At 46.9% G+C, this 23846-nt stretch overlaps 1 protein-coding gene across 1 annotated transcript; it reads left to right on the top strand.

Annotated features, from left to right (window-relative positions):
* On the top strand, positions 1-23846 carry VPS16 (VPS16 core subunit of CORVET and HOPS complexes). The gene is made up of 24 exons (XM_012755216.3): positions 1-140; positions 17381-17469; positions 17680-17777; positions 17867-17995; positions 18080-18224; positions 18348-18463; positions 18563-18685; positions 18815-18870; positions 19234-19323; positions 19425-19519; positions 19656-19732; positions 20184-20315; positions 20408-20535; positions 20667-20702; positions 20896-21004; positions 21172-21306; positions 21402-21510; positions 21600-21697; positions 21783-21890; positions 22103-22180; positions 22275-22444; positions 22526-22622; positions 23320-23423; positions 23543-23846. The coding sequence occupies exons 1-24, from the start codon at positions 88-90 to the stop codon at positions 23685-23687; spliced, it is 2520 nt and encodes an 839-aa protein (XP_012610670.1). The 5' UTR covers positions 1-87; the 3' UTR covers positions 23688-23846.

Here is a 23846-nt window from a genome sequence, read left to right as displayed (position 1 = left end):
CGGGCGGAAGCGGAAGTGCCGGCCTGGAGCCCCTGGTAGGTGGGTGTCCCCGCAGCGCTGCCCAGCCGCTGCCTGCGCCAGCCAGCCATGGACTGCTACACGGCGAACTGGAACCCGCTCGGGGACTCTGCCTTTTACCGGTGAGCCGTCCCGCCCTGCCGCCCACGTCCCGGCTTACCCTGCTAGCCCGCTGGCTCGAGTCTACAGGCGGAGCCGGCTGCGCTGGTCCCCGTCACTGCTGGCGCTGGGGTCCACCCCGCGCCGGCTTTCGCGGAGTGTCTGCCAGTTAACGCACAGCCGGCTATGGGCAGGGAGCCGGGCCTTCCCCTGCTCCAGAGAAGGAAACTGAGGCAAGCACGATGGTTACCCCAAGCCCAGGTTTTTGAGCCTCCGGAAGGATGCTCAGAGGGAGGTCGCCTGCGAGTGACAGCCAGTGCCCAGTCTCCTGCCGGAAAGTGCTGCTGAAGTCAGACCACAGGGGCGCTCCGAGGGGGGCGGGATCGCACGGCGGGCGGGGTAACAATGCTGACCAAGGCTGGGAGAAGGGGGCAAGTCGTCAGTGAATCCCGGTGCACCGGGAGTGAGCACCCCTGGCTTGGGGCAGCTCTCATGGGAGTTGTAGAGTCCTAAACCACGGATCTTTCTAAAGTATAGACCGATCACATCATTACCCTGATCAGTATTTTTCTATAGCTTCCCTACTTTCTAGGATAAAGTACTAACTACTTGTGGAACATCTATCTGTAAGGCGGACCCTTTTTGGCTCCTTGTCTTTCCAACCTCATTTACTGCTCTCCTACCCAAATCTTGTGTTCCAGCCTCGCAGAATTACAGGAACACCACATACAAGTGGTGTTTCATGGCTCCCTATGTTTGTACCAGTCTTCAGTTCCTTTTGTGGACACTGCCGTTTCTGTCTTTATCTCACTGAAGACTGTTTTTTTGAGACAGAGTCTCCCGCGGGGTGGGAGTGGCAGTGCCACCATAATAGCCCACTGCAGCCTTGAACTTCTGAGCTGGAATGAGCCTCCCGCCTCAGCCTCCTGAGTAGCTGGGACTACAGATGCAGACACCAAGCCCATCTGATTTTTTGTAGAGACAGTGTCTCTTTATGTTTCTTGCCCAGGGTGGTCTGGAACTCCTGGCCTCAAGCAATCTTCCTGATTTAGCCTCCCAAAGTGCTGGGATTACAGGTGGGAGCCATGACGCCTGGCCTCTTACTGAAAAATTCTTGCTCATCCTTCAGGACTTAGTTCAGTGGTTCTTTCTGGAACCTTCCCTGATTCTCCCCCAGTAGAATCTTTGGGCTTTATAGGGCCCGGTGCTAGGGTCCGTTTTGTATGGCCCAGTAGGGCAATAGTTGTATATATCTCTTCTGCTTAACCACACTCATTAAGGGCTGAGAACATATTTATTGCACCTCTTTATCTGCAATGCATATCAGGAATAGTGCTTGCTATGTAATATTTGCCCAGTAAAATGTTTAACAAATATTTTATTGAGCTGAGTGCGGTGGCACATACCTGTAGTCCCAGCTACTTGGGACTTGAGCCCAAGAGTTGGAGTACGTGGGTAACGATTGTGCTGTTGAATAGCCACTGTACTCCAAGCCAGTGCAATGTGGCAAGACCCCGTCTCTAAAACATAATAAAATAAAAATATCTTATTGATTGCAACTAATGATCACAAAGACTTTGTATTGGGGTCTTATTTCAAGAGCAAACAATCATTTGTGCTAGTGAAACTATGTACTGTTCTCATTTACATATTAAAACTTTTAAATGTAAATTTTGATACACAATGTGACACACTTCCTAAATGGACAAATGCCCTGTGACAATTTTTAGAGATCTGTTGCATTCATTGTTTATTCATAATTTTCTTAGAAATTTGCTATACAGTATGAAAAAATTACAAAAACATAGTTAAAAATCTATAAAATCAGTAGGAAATAATGATTTCAACTGTTTCTGTGGAGAAGTGATATCAGCTGACAAAGGTAGCCATTTCATTTAATAATACATACCGGCTATTTGTACAGTACTCACTTTTTAAAGTATTAACTTATATTACTTTGAAGATACATGTTGCCTGACCTGGCCTGTTAAATCAGACAGAACTGGGGCCAATGGCTGACCTTACCACAGAGCTCCTGTTTATCATATGAAGTCTTAGCTTTGTTGATGCACCAATGAAGTTTTAAAAGAATGTAAGTGTTGAGTGCATGCCACAGACATGACCTGAATGACTAACCTACCTTTACCTGTACCGCCATACTGCCAGAAAGGATTGGGAGTCTAAGCCTTGCTGTGGAGGATATTTATGTCCTAAGTCATTAACAGATATTGAGCCTTTGTTGTGTACTAAAAGTTATGCTAATTAATTTACATATATTAACTTGCATAAGCCTCACAAGCCCATGAGTTAGGTACCATCTTACTGATAAGGAAGCTGAGGCACAGAGAGAGGAGGTTATACGGGTGGTCAGCTTACACAGCTAGTAAGTGGTGGAGCTAGGATTTGAACCCAAACAATCTGGTTCTGGACCCCATGCTAAAACATAGAGTTTTTTGGATTTTTTTAAACAGGAAAATGTAAGATCATGTTCTAGCTTCTCTACCAGAGTGGAAATGCTTTAAGGACAGGTACTTGGTTTTTTTCCCTATGTGTGCATAGCCTTATGCATAGTCAGGACTTAATACATGTTTAAGTAAGTGGATGAATGATAAACAGATGGCAGACATTGCATTTCCAGTCCTACAGCAAGAGGGAATTCTTTTGCCTTGGAAGTAGTGTTCTGGAGAACTCACTTTGGGAAGGCAAGGAGAAGAAATGATGACCAGTTCTTATGGGACTCTAAAGGTCAAGCCATTTTTTATCCCAAAAATGCAATTTGGACTAATCTGATTAATTTGGCCCAACCCTTTGCTTGGTTGAGCCTATATCGTATCGACCATTAAAGCAGACATGGACCCTGCCTGACCTCATAGAGCTTAGCAGGCAAGTCAGTTGACAATCACTCAGTATTTGATTATAATCACTGTGAAGGAAGGTATAGGAGTATATAACCTAAGAGAGCATATAATGGATTGGGGGGTGGGTCAGAGCTAGAGAAGACTTTCCGAGAGAATTAATATCCCATCCAGGTGATGAGTAAACGTAGGTTCAGGAAGTAGGATAGAAAAGAGCACATATAGAAAGGTCCTGAGGCAGGAAGGACTGAGGCACTCATAGTGGCCTAAAGAGAGCCAGTGTGGCTGGAATGCCATAGGCAACAGGGGCAGGACATGAGATAAGGTTGATGTAGGGACTTGTAGACCACTTTTATCTGAAGGAAAATGGGAAGCCGCAGTTAAAGGGTCTTAACAAAGGATTGATGTGATTGCATTTGCAGGGGATGGGAGGTTGTGTGTATGTGTTTTAAGTTCCTTTTGGAGGCAATAGGGGGAACAAATTGGAAGGGGCAAGCAAGAATGAAAGCAGTGGAGATTGGTTAGGAGCCTGGTGGAATAGACCAGGGACGAGTTGAATGTGGTGAGTACTGAGGTGTTGATGGTTGAGGTGGAGAGAAAGGAACTGTCTGAGAGATTTAGAGGATAAAATGGAAAGAGTTTGTAATGATTGCACTTGGTGGGGAGGAGGAAGAGCAAGGAATCAAGGATGACTTGGGATTTTAGCTGCAAATCACAAGAAAGGAAGAGTGGAAAGAGTTTGGCAGAAAAGAAAGTGATCTTGGTTTTGAATACATAGAGTTTCAGGTATTTTAGAAATATCCTTATGGTAAAAGAAAGGAGAGCGAAGATACATTATATACTCCAGAAATTATTTATTTATTTATTTATTTTTTGAGACAGAGCCTCACTCTGTTCCCCGGGCTAGAGTGCCATGGTGTCAGCCTAGCTCATAGCAACCTCTAACTCCTGGGCTCAAGCGATCCTACTGCCTCAGCCTCCCAAGTGACTGGGACTACAGGCATGTGCCACCATGCCCGGCTAATTTTTTTCTATATATTTTTAGTTGGCCAATTAATTTCTTTCTATTTTTAGTAGAAACAGGGTCTTGCTCTTGCTCAGGCTGGTCTTGAACTCCTGATGTTGTGCAATCTGCTGGCCTCAGCCTCCCAGAGTGCTAGGATTACAGGCGTGAGCCACCACACCTGGTCTGAAATTATTTTTTGAAGGGAGGATAACTTAAGTAGTTGTGTTTTTCTTTTGTTTTGCAATTTGCATGTATAAACCTGAACATTTCTAAAAATTGTGGTTAAACAGACATAAAATTCATCATCTTAACTATTTTTGAGTGTGCTGCTTAGTAGTGTTAAGTATACACTCATTGTTCTGTACCCAATCTCCAGAACTTTTTCATCTTCCCAAACTGAAATTCTATAAAGGAATTGACTGAAGGGCACACACACCCCCCTGAAATTCTATACCCATTAAACAATAACCCGTTTTCTCCTCTGCCCCAGTCAACCTCTCCTCCACCCCATGGCAACCACCATTCTATTTTCTGTTGTCTCTGAATTTGATGACTCTAGGTGGTACCTCATATAAGTGGAATTATACAGTATTTGTCTATTTGTGACTGCTTATTTTACTTAGTGTAATGTCTTCAAGGTTCATTTTGTAGCATGTGTCAGAAGGTTCTTCCTTCTTAAGACTGAATAATATTTCATTGTATGTGTATACCACATTTTGCTTATCCATTCATCCATTGCTATACACTGGGTTGCTGTCACCCCTTGGCTATTGGGAATAATGCAGCTGTGACCATGGGTGTACAAAATATCTCTTCACTCTGCTTTTAATTTTTTTGGGTTTAACCCAGAAGTGGAATTGCTGGATCATACGGTAATTCTATGTTTAATTTTTTTTAGAAACTGCCATACTGTTTTCCACAGCAGCTGCTGCACCATTTACATTCCTGGCAACAATGCCGAAGAGTTCTTTAGTAGTATTTGTTTTTAAGATAGAATGGACTCTAGGGCTTGGGGATTTTGGAGTTATGGAGTTATTCCCCAAGGCAAGACCTGCCATGCTTCTTCCTCCCCAGTGGTCTGATACCCCAGTGGTCTGATACCCCAGTCTCGGCAGGCTGAAGACCATCTATTTTCACACAGGAGCTCTTCTGCCACCCTGAAGGACCATGCTTCTCCAGCATTTCAGCTACATTGCTACAGGAATTTTTTCCTTGTTTCTTCCAGGGAGCTGGAATTGAGGCTGCCAGTACTACTAGGTTTAATGATTTCCTGGTACGAGAATCCAGGGTCCATATACTGCTGCTGAGATTTCCACTTCTGGGACCTGGGAGTGGAGGAGAAAGATATAGCTGGCCTTCCTCACTGAGGGTGCAGCCTGTCCTCTCAGAGTCCTTGCCCTTAGGCTTTTCTGAGAACCTGCCCTTAACTCTGCCTGTCCATACCCTGTGCTACCCCAAGCTACCCTTAAGGCACAGCTTGAGTCACCTCACTGTCCTCGAGAAGCTTACTTTATTTCGAGGCCTTCAGGATGTGGTTGATGCATTGTCACTGTTCACTCCCTGATCCTTACTCCTGTACCTGCTCAGGGGCTCACTGCCTGGATCTGCCTCCTTCCTGCCTGGTATGTGTTGCTGCCAATATCCTGGGCCACATCACTCACTGCTTGTTTGCTTGAAGGTTTTGGCATCTTAGCTCTTGCCACCTTCCAGGGCAACTTAAGTGGCCACCTGGCTTCAAGGTTCCATGACCTCTACTCAAGTGATTTTATCCACCTCAGCCACCCCCTCCCTGGATCCCACCTCATCCTCATCTCATTAGAGCTGCTCTACTTCTGAAATGTTAAATTCAGACATCCACTTCTCCAACCACAAGCTTTGGCCACACTGATACTCTGAGACTCCTCATACACCTGTTCTTTAGCCTCTCTGGGATCCCCATCCATGCAGCCCTCTGTTCTCTTTGTGTCCACATGCAGAACCCCCTTTCGTAGAGGTTTCCCTCTTTATCCAGCTTGGACTACAGCCATGGTCAGTCACTTTAGTTTCTGTCTTACCTTTTCCCTAATAACCTTGTTCCTTTGTCCTTCGGTTGTACCTGCCTTGTGCAGAACCACCTCCCAGTGCATCAGCATCCCACCATCTCTACACCTGTGCCCAGGCTGCTGAGTGCTGCTGGGAGGCTCACACCGCAGACAGGTGGGGCTGCTACAAATCCATAGCCACCAACCTCACTTGGCCCTCGCGATCCTGTTACATGGAGTCAGCCTACACTCTCACCACAAGGGCTGTACTTTTAAAAGATTAAACAAAGAAACAATTGTGAACAATTACAATGTTTTGGAAATATTGAAAGTTGAACTCTCCTTGCCCCTTCCTCCCAACAGCTGATGTCACCTCATTCTTCCCAGAGAACTAGAACCCAGTGCATGGAAGGGCCTCAGCTTCCCCCAGCAACCTGCTGCTGCCTTTCCAGATCACTGAGGAGATGTGCCCCTATGTAGCCATGTCCCTGTCTTCTCAGAAACCATGTGCCAACCCCCATACCTCCCCTCAGCCATAGTGTTTTTGCAGCTGTTGTCCAGAACCCCCTGCATCAATCACTTGGGAACTGGGCAAGGTGGCAGGTGCCTGTAGACTCAGCTGCTCCAGAGGCTGAGATGGGAGGATGGCTTCAGCCCAGGAGTTGGAGGGCAGCCTGGGCAACATAGTGATATCCTGTCAGAAAGAAAGAAAGAAAGAGAGAGAGAGAGAGAGAGAGAGAGAGAGAGAGAGAGAGAGAGAGAGAGAGAGAGAGAGAGAGAGAGAGAGAGAGGAGGGGGAGGGGGAGGGGGAGGGGGAGGGGGAGGGAGAGGAGAGGAGAAAGAAGAAAGAAAGAAAAGAAAGAAATTTAAAAAGGTCACCTGAGATGCTGGCTACCTACAGATTGCTAGGTCAGATCTACTCTCTTATCTGTGGCATGAATCTTGGAAATTTTGTCTATATTTTAACAGGTATCCAAGTGTTTCTTTGCTGAAGGAAAATTTAGACCACTTTGTACATTATTTTCTACTATCCCTGCCCCCAAGTAGATCCTATCAGATTTCAAGTATATTTAAGTCTCCCATCCTAACAAAAGAATGAACTTCCTTATCTCACAGGTCCCTCCTCTTCACCCCATCTTTCTCTCCCCAGCCACCCACCAGCCAAAGGTCTGAAGACTCCCATCTATACTTGCTTCCGTTTTCTCTCTTCCCACTGAGCACTTAACTCAGGTCTGACCACACTGTTCTCAGTGACCTCCTGTCACTGCAGGGGGCATAGCTCAGGCCTCATAAGAACTTGACTCCCTGGAGCATTGGCCAGAGCTGACCCACCGTCACTGGTCAAGCAGGAAGCAACCCTCCTGGGCACACATGGGGCACACGTGAGCCAGGTACATGGGCTTGCCACCAATTAGGAATAGTAGTGTGAGCAGACCTGGAGCATACAATGTCTATGGAGAGAGCCATGGGAAGGTAGACACTGATTTGGGCCAAGGCTGTGAGATCATCAAGGGATTGTGTGTTCTGGGAACGTGGTTAGGGCAGAGCACCACATGGTGTCCTCAAACCCACACTGCTAACTGACCATGCAGCTCCGGGAAACAGCAGGAGAGCCCCTTCCACCTACATTGTCCCTCCAGTACCAGTGAGCTTCACATCCAGCTCACTGCGGAGCATGTATTGAAGGGTGAATTTGGAGCCGAGAGGAAATAAATTGATAACTGGCATGTCCATCCTTTAGCTACTCAGCTTCCACATGCACCCTTTTGCACACTTCCGAACTCATTTACAACAAAACAATTCCGTATTTCTGCTTAACAAAGCTATTGCTATCCTTACAGAAAAAGAACTACTCTTTCTACAAATGAGAAGGTATACAATCTTAACAGTTATTATAGCCATCACTGTACTAATTACTCCTCAAATTGACTCACTTTCCCACTGAATATTGTTTCCCAAAAACCAAACTGTAAAGTTAACCTCCAATAATTTGTATATAAAGTAAAAGTGAGTAGAAAAGAAGATAATGGCTAGTCTATACATATAACATATGCATATAATAAGCATAGAGAAAATATGCAGTGACTACAGTCTTCATTTTTATAACTGGTCACGAGATCATAGTTGATATCTGTGGCTTCCTTTTTCAGCTGTTCATCCCCTATTTCCCTTGCCCTCTGCCAGAACTGCTACTGTTCTGGGTTCTTTAACTAGGGAGGTGACCCAAGCCTTCATTCCTCAGTCATTCTGTTTTCTTCAGTTGCTGAAGTTGTAATTAACCTTCACTGTTGGGCTTGGAAATACTGAGGTGCTCCCAAAGGATTCCCTGGATTTTGAACATAGTCCTACTTGCCTCCATTATGTAGCAGCAACTTGATTTCACCTTTGTAATTAGAATAATCACTTTAGCCAGTAAATTAACTCCATTTTTTATGCCTGTTGATTCAGTGGCACTAGAAGCCCTAAGTTGCAAGGTGGCACTCTTATCTTCCAATTCAGTGGATGCATTGTTGTGTCTCCTGGTGGAAACACTCTCCCTTGAAGACTAAGCTCTTCTAGTCAACAGATCTCAAAGTTACTAGGGCTGGAAGCAACAGTTTTGTAAGGTGGTTACTAGGTGTAATAGTGAGAGGAGCCTTTTCTACTCCTTGAATCCAGATCCCATATATTCTGACTATGAAGGAGATAACACCATATAATGGTCTTTGATCAAAGCATACTCTGCATCCTATAAAATTGACCCCTGTCCTTTTAAGGGTGTCCCAATTGGTGCTGTAACTGAGTCATCAGTAAATTTAGGCCAGCCACTTGTGGGTGATGGGATATATGGTGAGGCTAGTTGATTCTATGGCCCTGAGTCCACTGCTGCACTTCCTTTGCTATGAAATGAAGTCCTTGATGAAATGCAGTGCTTTGCAGAGTGCCACGATGGTGGTTGCATTCTGTAAATCCACAGATGGTGGGTGCTGAAAAACACATTGCAGGCAAAAGAGGCAAATCCACATTTGGAATATATGTCTATTGCAGTGAGGATTAATCTTTGCCCCTTCCATAATAGAAAAGGCCCAATGTAGTCAACTTGCAGGATGTTTCCCCCAGGAATGGTGCCATATTGGGGCCAGGTGTTGTCTCTGCTATTGGCAGGTAAGGCACTCAGCAGTGTTAGAGCAGCCTCGGATCAGGAGGCTGCCAAGACATCTATACCAAGTGAGGTTATTACAGGGTTTTCCAGGAGAGGAAGGCCAGACTCCTCAGGGACAGGAAGGCAAGCTACTTCCACTGGTAAGGGAGGCTCAGAATGACTTGGGAGTCCAAAATTGCAAGTTTCATCTGGGTCTAACCAGCTATCCCCTTCCAAGTTTCAGGACCCAGTAGTACCTTCATTAGTACCTAATTTTCACATGAGAAATTGGGGAAATTCAGCTGTTGTAATTCAACAACTCACACGTTTTGGGTTTGATTTTCAGCAGTAGCAGCTATGTGGCTACAAGAAATAAGATTCTTTTAGCGCTGTTATAGAAGCTTTCTGCTTCTCAGACCATGACTTGAACTGAAGTTAATGGACCTGAACTTGTCATTTTCTCTTTGTAAATGTTCAAGTGCACTCAAAATAATCCATCCCACAGTCCATTCCTTATATTCATCATTATTGCTGTACAGTGGAATATAGAAGTCACTCCCAAAGCATGTTTTGGTTAGCACTTCATCACAGTAAACCTCAGACTTGAGTACTTATGATGCCACTGCATGCAGTGGGTTGCTAGCATCCCTTTCCCATTAGCAAAGAGCTCAACACCAATTCCCAAATCCCGTCTTTTGGGGTACATCTCCTGGGACCATTCCCTGCACCTAGTCTATATCAGCCTAGTTCCAGTCAGGAGGTTAAACTGGGAATGTTTAATATAAAGAATTATCATCTTCCCTGTCATGCTGAGTTTAAAAATAAAAAGAAAAAGAAGAAAAGAAAATGAAAATATAAAAAACAGAAAAAAAATAAAGAATTATCAAAGTATGATAAAAGTATAACATATAAGAAAATTTTATATGATAGCTTGAGGCTATGGGAGAGTACCCAAGGAGTGACAAACTTGGAAGTGGGGGGCCTTGGGTTCAGACCTCGATGGAAAAAATAAGAGTTGCAGCCCACTGAATAGCAGAGAAGTTGGCTGGTTTGCCGAGGCCAGAGCTGGTCCACAGTGTCAGACAAGTGAGAAGCACCCCCTGGAGTGCAGGGGGTAGCGGGACAGAGGCAAGCTGCAACTGTTGGCCCAGGCTGTTGGGCGTGTAATGTGAGTGGGGGAGCTGGTGCAGGTAGGAGGCCTGTAACACACAGCGTCCATATGGTGAGCCACCACCAGTGGCCAGGTGTACAGGTGTGCAGAGGGAGTCAGTGGAAACCTACTGCACAGGCAGGGTACAGCCAGTGACTAGGCATCTTGGTGTGCAGAGGAAGCAGGGACCAGGTGTGGGCAGAAGACCTGGAATGCAGTGTCTGTCCAGAGAGCCTGAGAAGGTGGTCAGGGCAGGACTGTGAGGTTGCTGAGGAACCACACCTCCCGGTTGCATGGCTGGGGCAGAGCCCCACCAGACGTTCTCACACCCTCACCGCTGGCTGGCAGCCACCGCTAGATGTAGCAGGGGGCCCCCTCCTGCTGCAGTGTACCTCTGCTGCCCTCTACTGAGAAAATTTAACATGCTCGCTATCAAGGAGAAATGCTTAAAGAAACACTGACCATTACACAGAACGTGTGTTGAAGGGTGAATTTGGAGCTGAGAGGCAGTAAATTGATAACTAGCATGCTAGCTCTGAAAATATGAATATTGATTTTCCCATCATATTCTTTTTCACCCAATAATTTTAGTTACCAAATGTCAAAAGAAATTGACATTCTGTTCTTGACTCTGTTGTCCAGGCTGGAATGCTGTGGCGTCAACCTAGCTCACAGCAACTTCAAACTCCTGGGCTCAAGCAATCCTTCTGCCTCAGCCTCCCGAGTAGCTGGGACTATAGGCATGTGCCACCATGCTGGGCTAATTTTTTCTATTTTTGGTAGAGACGGGGGTCTCATTCTTGCTCAGGCTGGTCTCGAACTCCTGAGCTCAAACGATCCTCCCGCCTCAGCCTCCCAGAGTGCTAGGATTACAGGCATGAGGCACCACACCTGGCCTTACACAAGCATTCTTTGAAGATATTACAGGTTTGGTTTCAGACCACTGCAATAAAAAGAATATAGCCTTAAAGTAAGCCACACATATTTTTTGTTTCCTATTACATATAAAAGTTATGTTTATACTGTACTGTATTAAGTGTGCAATTGCATTGTGTCTAAAAATGTACATACCTTAATTAAAAATATTTTCTTGCTAAAAGAAAGACAACAATGAAGTTTGCCACATCAATTGACTCTTCCTTTCATGAAAGATTTCTCTGTAACATGCCATGCTATTTGATAGCATTTTACCCATAGAACTTTTAAAATTGGAGTCAGTCCTCTCAAAACAGGCTGTTTTGTAATACAAGTTTATGTAATATTCTGAATTCTTTATTGTCATTTCAACAACATGTTGAAACAGGCATCTTCACCAGGAGTAGATTCTATCTCAAGAAACTACTTTCTTTGCTCATCCAGAAGAAGCAAATCCTCATCCATTGAGGTTTTATCATGAGATTGCAGCAATTCAGTCACATCTTCAGGCTTCACTTCTAATTCTGGTTCTCTTGCTATTTCCACCACACCTGCAGTAATTTCCTCCGCTGAAGTCTTAAATGCCTCAAAGTCATACATGAGGATTGGAATCAACAGTACGGTACCTGTTAGTATTGCTATCTTGACCTCTTCCAATGTTCTTCATGGCATCTAGAATGGTGAATCCTTTACAGAAAGTTTTCAATTCACTTTGCACAAATCCATCAGAGAAATCACTCTCTATGGCAGCGTTAGCCTTATGAGATGTATTCCTTAAACAATAAAACTTAAAAGTTGAAATTACTCCTTGATCCATGGGCTGCAGAATGGACATTGTATTAGCAGGCATAAAAATAACATTAATGTCTTTGTACATATCCATCAGAGCTCTTGGGTGACTAAGTACGTTGTCAATGAATAGTAATATTTTGAAAGGAATCTTTTTTTCTGAGCAGTGGATCTCAACAGTGGGCTTAAAATACTCAGTAAACTACACTGTAAACAAATGTGCTGTTTTCCAAGCTTTGTTGTTCCATTCATAGAGCACAAGAAGAGTAGATTTAACATAATTTTTAAGGGCCCTAGGATTTTTGGAATGGTAAAGGAGTATTAGCTTCAACTTGAAGTTGCCAGCTGCATTAGCCCAGAACCAGAGAGTTGGCCTGTCCTTTGTAGCTTTGAAGCCAGGCATTGACTTCTCTCTAGTTATCAAAGTCATAGATGGCATCTCCTTCCAATAAGAGGTTTTATCTACATCAAAAACCTGTTGTCTAGTGTAGCCACCTTCATCAATGATCTTAGCTAGATCTTCTGGATAACTTGCTGCAGCTTCTACATCAGAATTTGCTGTTTGACCTTGCACTTTTATGTTATAGAGATGGCTTTTTCCCTTAAATCTCATGAACCAGCCTCTGCTAGCTTCCAACTTTTCTTCTGCAGCTTCCTCACCTCTCTCAGCCTTCATGAAATTGAAGAGAGGGCCTTGTTCTGGATTAGGTTTTGGCTTAAGGGAATTTTCTGGCTGGTTTGATTTTTTTATTCAGACCACTCAAACGTTCTCCATGTTGGCAATAAGGCTGTTTTGCTTCTGTATCGTTTGTGTGTTCACCGGAGTAGCACTTTTAATTTTCTTCGAGAACTTTTCCTTTGCATTCACAATGTGGCTAACTGTTTGGCACAAGAGGCCTAGCTTATGGCCTGTCTTGGCTATCGACACGCCTTCCTCACTAAGCTTAATCATTATGGCTTTTGATTTAAAGTGAGAGCCTTGCGACTCTTCCTTTCACTTTAACACTTAGAAGCTGTTATAGCATTATTAATTGGCCTAATTTCAATACTGTGTGTCTCAGGGAATGGGGACATCTGAGGAGAGGGAGAGAGGAGGGGAGAACAGCTGGTTGGTGGAGCAGTCAGAACACACACAACATTTATTGATTATATCCACCATCCTGTATGGGCATGGTTTGTGGTGCCCCAAAACAATTACAGTAGTAACATTACTGATTGCAGATTACCATAACAGATATAGTTTGAAATATTGTGTGAATTACCAAAATGTGACCTAGAAATACAAAATGAGCACTTACTGTCGGAAAAATGGCACTGATAGACTTGCTCATCACAGGGTTGCCACAAATCTTCAATTTGTAAAAAAATGTAGTATCTGTGAAGTTCAATAAAGCAAAGTGCAGTAAAACAAAGTATGCCTATAGTATAAAAATGCATAGTACCCCTACTAGTGGGTGGCTTGCCCATCCACCACCATCCCCAAAGGTAACCACTGTCTCTGGCTTAGAGTGAAAATCTCTGAGCATTTTTCTATGTGGTTTACACACAAATGTGGTTACATATAAATATTCTGGTCAAAAACGTGCTCAGATTTTTAATATATATATGGGTTCTAATCATTTATATTGAACTGCAGCTTACTTATTTAACTTAACAATATATGTTAGAGGTCATTTTGTGTTAATACACAGAATTACCTTATCGGTGGCCACAAAATATTCCCTAGAATGGGCATACTATAGTTTGTTTAACTAGACCCATTTTGGTGGACATTTGAAGAGGTTTTCCCAGGTTTGGGTTAAGTCAAAGGATGTACACATTTGCAATTTGGATAGATAGTGCTTCATTTTCTTCCATAGGGCTGAACCAATTTATACTTCCACCATGATGTATGAAAGTGTTCATTTTTCCACATCTTCAACAATACTGGATATTATTAGCTTCTTTTAATTGTTTCCATTCAGATGGCCAAAACATGAAAATAATTTTTAAATTCCTATTTACCTAGTAATTAGGTATGTCTATTCATATCCTTTGACTTTCTCAATTGTATTGTTCCTATTGATTTGCAAAGGAGCCCTTTACATGTTCTTTATATTAACACTTTGTTACAAATCTCAGAAGTATTCCCTCATGGTGGTCACTTGGCTTTTATTTTATGTATTAATTTTCAATGTACAGATTTTTAAATTTTATGCAACCTATCAGTCTTCTTGATAATTTCTGGGTTTTATGTCATACTCTGAAAGACTTTTCCAACATTATATAAATATTAGCCTATATTTTTTCAAGTATTTTTATGTTTAGTTTTTAAATATTTTCACATAAAATAGCATGATATAGCCCCCGACTGCTTCTCTTTTAGTTTTATTTTCATTTTAAGAAATTAATTAAAGCATAGTTTAAAGATGAAACAAAATTAAAATTTAAAAATTAAATTTTACTTAAAACTTAACATTTACTTGAATTAAATGTTACTATTATAATTAAGAAAAGCATTCCTTTTTCACGTTTCACAAACATTTTTGTCCTTTTGATAGTTTGTCTTCCTCCCTTGTTTTTGAGTTTTTTAAATGTTAATTGCTTAATAAATAGCCATTAATGTGGTTTAAAAAAATCAAAGCGTCATTCCCATCCTTGCCACCACTCAACTGATCATACCCATCACCTGTAAGTAACTAACCACTGTTAATGGGATTCTTATAAATCTTTCTAGAGTTTCTTTTTCCAAATAGAAGCAAATATGAATGTGTATTATTTTACCCCTTTTATATAGAAAAATACAGAAGTCCTTTTTATTTAGACCCATTTGTTAGTTTCTTCCCCCTGCACGCCCCATAATCATGTCTTTCGGTGTCTGGCTTTGTTGCTCAGGCAGTAGTACAGTGGCGCTATGACAACTCACTGCAGCCTCCAGCTCTCCAACTCCTGAGCTCAAGCAATCCTCTCACGTAGCTGAGACTACAGGCTGAAGCAACTCACCTGGCTAGTTTTTTGTTTTGTTTGTTTGTTTTTAGAGATGGGGTCTCACTACATTGTCCAGGCTGGTCTTAAACTCCTGATCTGAAATAATCCTCCCACCCTGGCTGCCCAAGTCACTGGGATTACAGTTTAAGCTACCCTGCCTGGCTTGTTGGTCTTTTTCTTTGTGACTTTTGGACTTTTTATCATGATCATGCTTAACAATTGTTTCTACTTTGAGATTGTAAAAATATCAAAGATTTTTTTTCTGATAAGGCTTTACTTTTTTAATACTTAAATCTTGAATTCCATCTGGAAAATATTTTATTGTAGAGATTAATGAAATAGCATTTATTGTGGTTCATCCCATAGGGCCCATGGTCTCATTTCAAGTGTCAATTTGCACGAGTTTGAAATGCTATCTTTATTGTATGTTCAATTCCCAGATCTTTTTCTGAATTCTATTCTCTTCTATTGATCTATTTGCTTATTCCTGTGCCAAAACAATAGCTTTAATTAACTTGAATTTATATAGTGTGTTTGATATCCGGTGTGTATCTGTTATCAAATTTTCAAAATGTTCTTAAATATTTTCCAGTATTTTCTCTTTCAGATGACCTTTTTTCCTCTAGATCAGGGGTCCTGAAACCTTTTAAACAGGGGCCAGTTCACTGTCCCTCAGACTGTTGAAGGGCCGGACTATAGTTTAAAAAAAACTATGAGCAAATTCCTGTGCACACTGTACATATTTTATTTTGAAGTAAAAAAACAAATGGGCAAAAACACCCGCATGTGGCCCGCAGGCCGTAGTTTGAGGACACCTGCTCTACATGAACTTTAGAATCAGTTTTTGCATCCTCCTCCCCCCAGAATTGGAGGGGATTTTTATTGGAATTCCTGTGTATAGATTCCTGTATTTATAGATCATTTTGGATATTTCTCCTTGTCTTCTGAATACTTAAAGAAACTTTGATTTGATTTTATAAAATTTTTCATATAGATTTAGGATCTTTTAAAAGTTATATTTCTGATTGATTCTCGCTATGATATTTCTTGGCATAGAAAATAGATTGATTTTTGTTGAGCACCCCACTGAGATCTCTTATTCATTTTTCCTTAGACTGCTTTGGATTTTCTAAGTAGACAGTTACATTATTTACAAATAGTAATCTTGCTCCTTCTCCAAAATATAAACCTCTCTTGATTTTTTTTTAAAGTCATTTTGGCTAGAATCCCAAGAAGGATGTCAAATGGTAGATAATGGTGAGCATCCTCCTGATCATTAATGGGAGGCCCCTGAAATGATACTAGATGAAAAGTCCTCCTTAAATATTGTCTTCTCTTAGCATCCTGAAATAGCACCTACTCTTTCTCTGTCCCTTTTGCTGTCCCCTTCTCTCCACCTCCGAGTGCTAAATGAGGACATGCCCCAAGCTCCCTACTCCAGCTTCACATGAAGTGCACACTTGGTGATCCACACACATCTCAGCTTGCAGTCATCTCGTGCCTGCTTGTGATTTGGTTACCCTCTATAATCCAAGCATTCACAGGTTGACATCTCCAGGACTCTTGCCTGCACCATCTCACTGAAAAGCTCCTCTTGTATTTCTTTTTAGGCTCTGCTAATTCAGTACCTCTAAAACTGAGTTCAGCATCAATAAGCATTGAGCTGGACCCCTGGGTAAAGCCCACAACCTAATTCATTGTTAAGAACCAGAAAAAGGGCTGGACACGGTGACTCACGCCTATAATCCTAGCATTCTGGGAGGCCGAGGTGGGAGGATCATTGGAGCTCAGGAGTTTGAGACCAGCCTGAGTAAGAGCAAGACCCCGTCTTTACCAAAAATAGAAAGATATTAGCTGGACACCAAAAAAATATATAGAAAAAATTAGCTGGGCATGGTGGCACATGCCTGTAGTCCCAGCTACTCGGGAAGCTAAGGCAGAAAGATTGCTTGAGCCCAGAAGTTTGAGGTTGCTGTGAGCTAGGTTGATACCAGGGCACTCTATCTCAGGCAACAAAGTAAGAAAAAAAAAAAAGAACCAGAAAAAGGAGAAAGGCTCTGCTCCCTTCCCTAAGAGACGTTATCTGAAGGTCTTATTTCCTGTTAATGCTGGCCCAAGTCAGCCACCCTCTATCTCAGCTTGTGCCTTGCATATCAGCCACACAGCCTGCCTGTGAGCTCTTGCCATTCTTGGACACTTGCCCCAAGAACCGCATCCTTCCTTGCCAACACCCTCTGCTCCCTCACCTGCTGTCCCTAGACATGCATGTGGTCAGTTCGCCTACTTTCTAGTCATCACTCTCCTTCCTGCCTCTGGGGGGGAGGGAGTCCTCTACTGCCCTGTGGGGGGCAAATGAAGGCATAGGGATTTCTCTGGGGATCACTACATCCGGTGGAGGGTCATGAGGAGGCTGATCTCTTCCCATCTCTATGTGGACAGGAAATATGAACTGTACAGCATGGACTGGGACCTGAAGGAGGAACTCAGGGATTGCCTGGTGGCTGCCGCACCCTATGGGGGCCCCATTGGTACGTCACCCCTTCGACACCATATGTTCTGGAACCCTGGGATGAACTCGAGGTTGATTCTTGGGGGCCTTGCTGTCAGGTTGTTCTTGCTGCCACTACCCCACCCCTACTCACCCTGCTGAGATGCTTTTAATTCTGGCTTTCATGAGGCCTGCTTCACATGGCATTGCCCTGGGGAGCTGGGACAGAAGGTCTCTTCTCAAACTGCAGCGCTGCTGAGGAACCCCTGGCGGAAGGAGAAAGCTGCCAGTGTGCGGCCAGTGCTCGATATATACTCTGCTTCTGGCATGCCTCTGGCCAGCCTGCTGGTGAGTGCCCCTGACTGTCCCTGGGGTTCAGGGCTGGGTAGACTTCCTTGTCCCGAAGATGGCCTCAGGAACCTCTCTCTCCTCTGTAGTGGAAGAGTGGGCCTGTGGTGTCCCTGGGCTGGTCAGCTGAGGAGGAGCTGCTCTGTGTGCAGGAAGACGGTGCAGTACTGGTTTATGGGCTTCATGGTGACTTCCGGAGACACTTCAGCATGGGCAATGTAGGGAGGGGCCTTAGGAGACTGGGGAAGGGGGATAGAGTTTATGACCCTGTGACAACCTCAACCCATGGCCCTTCTCCCTAGGAGGTACTCCAGAACCGGGTTTTGGACGCCCGGATCTTCCATACCGAGTTCGGCTCTGGGGTGGCCATCCTCACAGGGGCTCACCGCTTTACTCTTAGTGCCAACGTGGGTGACCTCAAACTTCGGCGGATGCCAGAGGTGCCAGGTGAGTCCTGATAGCCTTGAGACAGCCATTCAGCACCCACAGATATGCCTCCAGACTGGGACCAATAGAGGCAGAAGCTGTGGGCTCTGGTTATCTTGATGTTGTCCCCTTCTCTTGTTCCAGGTCTGCAAAGTGCACCTTCATGCTGGACCACACTGTGCCAGGACCGAGTGGCACACATTCTTCTGGCTGTGGGGCCCGATCTTTACCTCCTGGACCACGCAGCCTGCTCCGCAGTGGTGAGGGCCCTAAGTGGGAATGTCGCGGAAGAGTTGGGGAAGGAAGTGAGGAGGCTCTGAGAAGTCAGAATATCTTGTGTCCTCCTGGCTCTGCCCCAGACACCCCCTGGCCTGGCCCCAGGAGTGAGCAGCTTCCTACAGATGGCTGTCTCCTTCACCTACCGACACCTGGCGCTCTTCACAGACACAGGCTACATCTGGATGGGGACAGCGTCACTCAAGGTGTGATCCTGGGACAACATAGGGGTACTATGCCTTATCCAGGGAAGATCTGTTGAGAGGAGGGAGGAGCTTTTCAACCAGTCTGATGACTGCTGGGACAGGGCCATGACATTCCCCACACCCTTTCAGGAGAAGCTGTGTGAGTTCAATTGCAACATCCGGGCACCTCCAAAGCAGATGGTCTGGTGAGGATGGGGTTATGATGCTGGAGTCGGGATGGGACATAGCTTGTTTTCCCTGACACCTTGATTCATCCTGTCTACTGGCAAAGCCAGGAGGACCTTGACATGGCTCTGGCTAGCCTGATGGTGAGCACCCCTGAGTGTCAATGCGTACTTGAAGGGAACCATTGTCCTCTGTGGGCCACAGCTGCCCTGGAGAGATGACAACATAGGAGTAAGAGGGAAGTGGACAGGTCAGCATGTGGTCAGGGCCACAAATGTGTGCAAGGCTGTCCTGTGACAAAGGCATGTAAGCAGTGATGTGGGAGACATGGCTGTGGGCCTGGTGTCCTGTGTGCCCAAACGTGTGTCTGGTGCTGCCCACAGGTGCAGCCGTCCTCGTAGCAAGGAGAGGGCCGTTGTGGTGGCCTGGGAGAGGCGGCTAATGGTGGTGGGTGACGCGCCTGAGAGCATCCAGTATCCTTGGGGGGCTGCCTATGTGGGGTGAGAAGTTGGGCAGGGGGTTCACCTGCCTCGCTCCATCTCTGGGTGCTCTCGGAAGCCTTAACCAAGCTCAGGTTTGTGCTGGACGAGGACTCCTACCTGGTGCCCGAGCTCGACGGGGTCCGCATCTTCTCCCGCAGCACCCATGAGTTCTTGCACGAGGTCCCAGGTGAGGCCCTCACAAGGGCGCCACATAACACAGCACCCCAGCTGCCCTGGGCCAGCACCCCAGAGCAGGAGCAGGGTGTTGAGGCGGGGCTGAGGGTACCCGTGCTCCTCCCTCACTCACTGATTCCCTCCCCCAGCGGCCAGCGAGGAGATCTTCAAAATCGCCTCAATGGCCCCCGGAGCGCTGCTGTTGGAGGCCCAGAAGGAGTATGAGGTAGAGCTCTGGGCTTCTCTCCGGGCCTCAGGATGCTCCCCACTTCCCCTACCCCTTCCTGGGTGTGTGTGGGCATAGCCGGGTGCCACCTATCAAGAAAGGTGTCCAGACAGGACATTGGTCTGGGCTGTGGAGGGCCAGCTCAGGTGGACTGAAGGGAAACAGTACCTTCCATGTGGTGATAAGGGCAAGGTGTCCCCACTGTCCCAGCCAAGCACAAGTCAGGGTTACTAGTGGGAGGCCTCAAGGCCGCCCATGGGCAATCTCGGGCTGATAGGGGATGATGTCCTTGGGCATCTCAGGTAGATTGGGTGGGCTGTGGGAGTTTGGGATCTGGCCTGTGCAGCCCCTCCCAACCAGCCCATTTGACCCACAGCCCAGAGCAGCTAAGGGCCAGATGTAGAAGTATCCTCTGTCATGACAGAGCGTCCCTGGACCTCTCTCCCCCTAGAAAGAGAGCCAGAAGGCAGATGAGTACCTGCGGGAGATCCAGGAGCTGGGGCAGCTGACCCAGGCCGTGCAGCAGTGCATTGAGGCAGCGGGACACGAGCACCAGCCAGACATGCAGAAGAGTCTGCTCAGGGTCGGCCTGGAGGGCAGGGCTGGGCAGGGCTGGGAAGCAGGTGGGATGGACAGCTGAGGAAGCTCTCTCTGTTACTCTCTGGCTCTTCTCAGGCGGCCTCCTTCGGAAAGTGTTTCCTCGACAGATTTCCACCCGACAGCTTCGTGTGCATGTGTCAGGACCTGCGTGTGCTCAATGCTGTTCGGGACTATCACATTGGGATCCCCCTCACCTATAGCCAGTATCCCCATGCGTGCTGAAAGGGTGCTTACAGCCAGGGGGGACGGGAGATGGGGGCTGCAGATGTGGTCCGAAGATCCTTGGCAAACAGGGCTTATTCCCCGGCTGGATCCTTAACCAAGGAAAATACAGATACAAGCAGCTCACCATCCAGGTGCTGTTGGACAGGTACGGCAAGCCCAGGGTGCTGTCAAGAGGCTGTCGGTGAGCGGGCATTATAGCCTTTGGTGGGGTCTTATGGCCCCTACTCCTGACTCTTCTCTTTGTAATCTGGGAGGTCTAGGGCACAGGCTGGGGCCATTCTGCCCCCTTTTTCTACTCCTTCTCACTCCTCCTACCGTTTGTCCCCCTCACCTGCCAGGCTTGTGCTGCGGAGGCTTTACCCTCTGGCCATCCAGATATGCGAGTACCTGCGTCTTCCTGAGGTACAGGGCGTCAGCAGGATCCTGGCCCACTGGGCCTGCTACAAGGCAAGGATCTGGGATGGGGACAAAGGGCATTTAGGGGATTCCAGGCGCTGGTGAGGTGGAAGAAATGGGAAGTGTAGAAATGAAGGAGTAGGTCCTGACCAAGTGCCTGTGGGGGTGGGGGGTGAGGAATGACATCCAGATGTATGTGACACCCTTCTTCCTTGCAGGTGCAACAGAAGGATGTATCAGATGAGGATGTTGCCCGAGCCATTAACCAGAAGCTGGGAGATACACCTGGGGTCTCTTACTCCGACATCGCTGCGCGGGCCTATGGCTGCGGCCGCACGGAGCTGGCCATCAAGGTGTGGGCGCCCAGCCCTCCCCAGATACTCTGATGTGGGTGTTTGAGGCCCTCACGCCAGTTCCTTCCTTCTGTGCTTTCCCTCCCACCCTGCAGCTGCTGGAGTATGAGCCACGCTCAGGGGAGCAGGTACCCCTTCTCCTAAAGATGAAGAGGAGCAAGCTGGCACTGAGCAAGGCCATTGAGAGTGGGGACACTGACCTGGGTGAGCAGGTTTGGGTGAGGGCAAAGCTGGGCCCCCTAGGCCAAGCAGGGAGCTGGGCTGGAGCCCTACCCTACCTTACCATCGCACAGTGTTCACGGTGTTACTGCACCTGAAGAATGAGCTGAACCGAGGAGATTTTTTCATGACCCTTCGGAACCAGCCCATGGCTCTGAGCTTGTACCGACAGGTGTGTGTGGTGGGCAGGGTTAGGGATGGAGCCTCCTGAGCCCTTGAGTGGGCCTTGCTGACTGATCGCCTGCCCATGGCCCCAGTTCTGTAAGCATCAGGAGCTGGAGACGCTGAAGGACCTTTACAATCAGGATGACAATCACCAGGAGTTGGGCAGCTTCCACATCCGAGCCAGCTATGCTACAGAAGAGGTCTGAGGTCCACAGGGTGGGCGGGGCCCATGGGCTGAGGCTGTTGGTCTCAAAGGAGCCAGCCATCCCACTAGGACACCAGAGCGGTGCACCTAGTGGATAAGGCTGACCCTGGCAACCCTGGGCACAGTGACGGGGAGAAGGCTGTAGCCTGGGTTGGGAGGGCCAGGGTCCTACACCATAAGTGCAGGCCTCCCTTCTTATCTTTGCAGCGTATCGAGGGGCGAGTAGCAGCCCTACAGACAGCCGCTGATGCCTTTTACAAGGCCAAGAATGAGTTTGCAGCCAAGGTTTGGCCCACTCTTTTCTAAGAGCCTCCTCTCCCCCACTTCTAGTCTTCTATCCTTGTCGCTCATCCCCGACCTGTCTCATCTTGGTCCCCAGGCCACAGAGGATCAAATGCGGCTCCTGCGGCTACAGAGGCGCCTAGAAGATGAGCTAGGGGGCCAGTTCCTAGACCTGTCTCTACATGACACGGTCACCACCCTCATCCTCGGCGGTCACAACAAGCGTGCAGAGCAGCTGGCGCGTGACTTCCGCATCCCTGACAAAAGGTAGGTGAGGGCCCAGGCTGCATGTGGGTCCCGGGACTACCTGCTTCTCCTGCAACACCTCCATGCCCGGCTTTCCCACAGGCTCTGGTGGCTGAAGCTGACTGCCCTGGCAGATTTGGAAGACTGGGAGGAGCTAGAGAAGTTTTCCAAGAGCAAGAAGTCACCTATCGGCTACCTGGTGAGGCAGGGCCCACTTCAGTGGGGGTAGTCCTGGGGAAGGGACCAGGTAGGGAGACAGATGGATGGCCTATTCATGCACCTGTTCGCGTAGCTAGCGAGTGCATCCTGTGTACACACGTTCTTGGGCAGACACCATCCACTGTCTTGGGGACACTGGAGGATGGGCCCAAGTCTGCCTACAGGTATGGGGGGAGGAAGAATGAGCTGCTTTCCCCAGGGAGGGCCACAGAGGACACCATGTGGCTGAGGGAAAGTCATGTTTGAGCCAGGGTTGGAAGGGAACAGGGAGGGTGCATCTGTGAGGCAGTAGAGATGTTGAGGAGCTTTGTTTTCTGTGGCAGGCAGTTGGTTCACAGATGTGGAGAGCAGGTTTTAGGATGGCAGCCACAAGAGAAAACACAGGCCCTGAGAGGACAGGGGCAGGAAACGCCTGTTGTGAGGGGTGACGGTGGGTGGGGGAGCAGAAGCATGGACGTATTTGGTCTCAGGGCTCTAACAGAGCTTTGGTTTAGGTTGTTTCTGCCCTAAAAATGTTGAGATCACGGTGTCCATGCATGGGGGCGGGAGGATTGTACATACCAATGGGTGTATAAAACATACACGCATGATGTATCCACTGGGCTTTTGCTCATAAGGGAGAGGACAGGAGGGCTACGCCTTATCTTCTCTCTCCACTTTCTCCCTCTCTTGCTAAGCCTTTTGTGGAGATCTGCATGAAACAACACAACAAATATGAGGCCAAGAAGTATGCTTCCCGCGTGGGTCCCGAGCAGAAGGTCAAGGCTTTGCTTCTCGTTGGGTGCGTTGATGAGGGCCCTGTGGGTGCTGCGTGGCTGAGCCGGTGAGCTGATGAGAGGCTGGCTTTGGGCCCCTGGGTAACCCCGAGCGACACCGTGTTCCCTCCTGCTCAAACCACAGGGATGTGGCTCAGGCTGCAGATGTGGCCATCGAGCACCGGAATGAGGCTGAGCTGAGCCTCGTATTGTCCCACTGTACTGGAGCCACAGATGGAGCCACAGCTGACAAGATTCAACGGGCCAGGGCACAAGCCCAGAAGAAGTGAGGAGTCCACCCTGCACATCTCTCCAGCAGGGGCTCTTCCCCCAGTCCCTGGACGTGGCAGAAAGGTCACTGTTCGTGTAGCTCCTCCCACAGAGCAAAGCTGAGAAGCTGGGTGGGAAGCAGGGGATCTGGCTGTAAATAAAGTTGGAACACTTTAGAA

Source organism: Microcebus murinus, chromosome 16 (genome assembly GCF_040939455.1).
Source record: "Microcebus murinus isolate Inina chromosome 16, M.murinus_Inina_mat1.0, whole genome shotgun sequence".
NCBI classification, from domain to species: domain Eukaryota; kingdom Metazoa; phylum Chordata; class Mammalia; order Primates; family Cheirogaleidae; genus Microcebus; species Microcebus murinus.
This window is presented reverse-complemented; position numbering and strand designations above follow the sequence as displayed.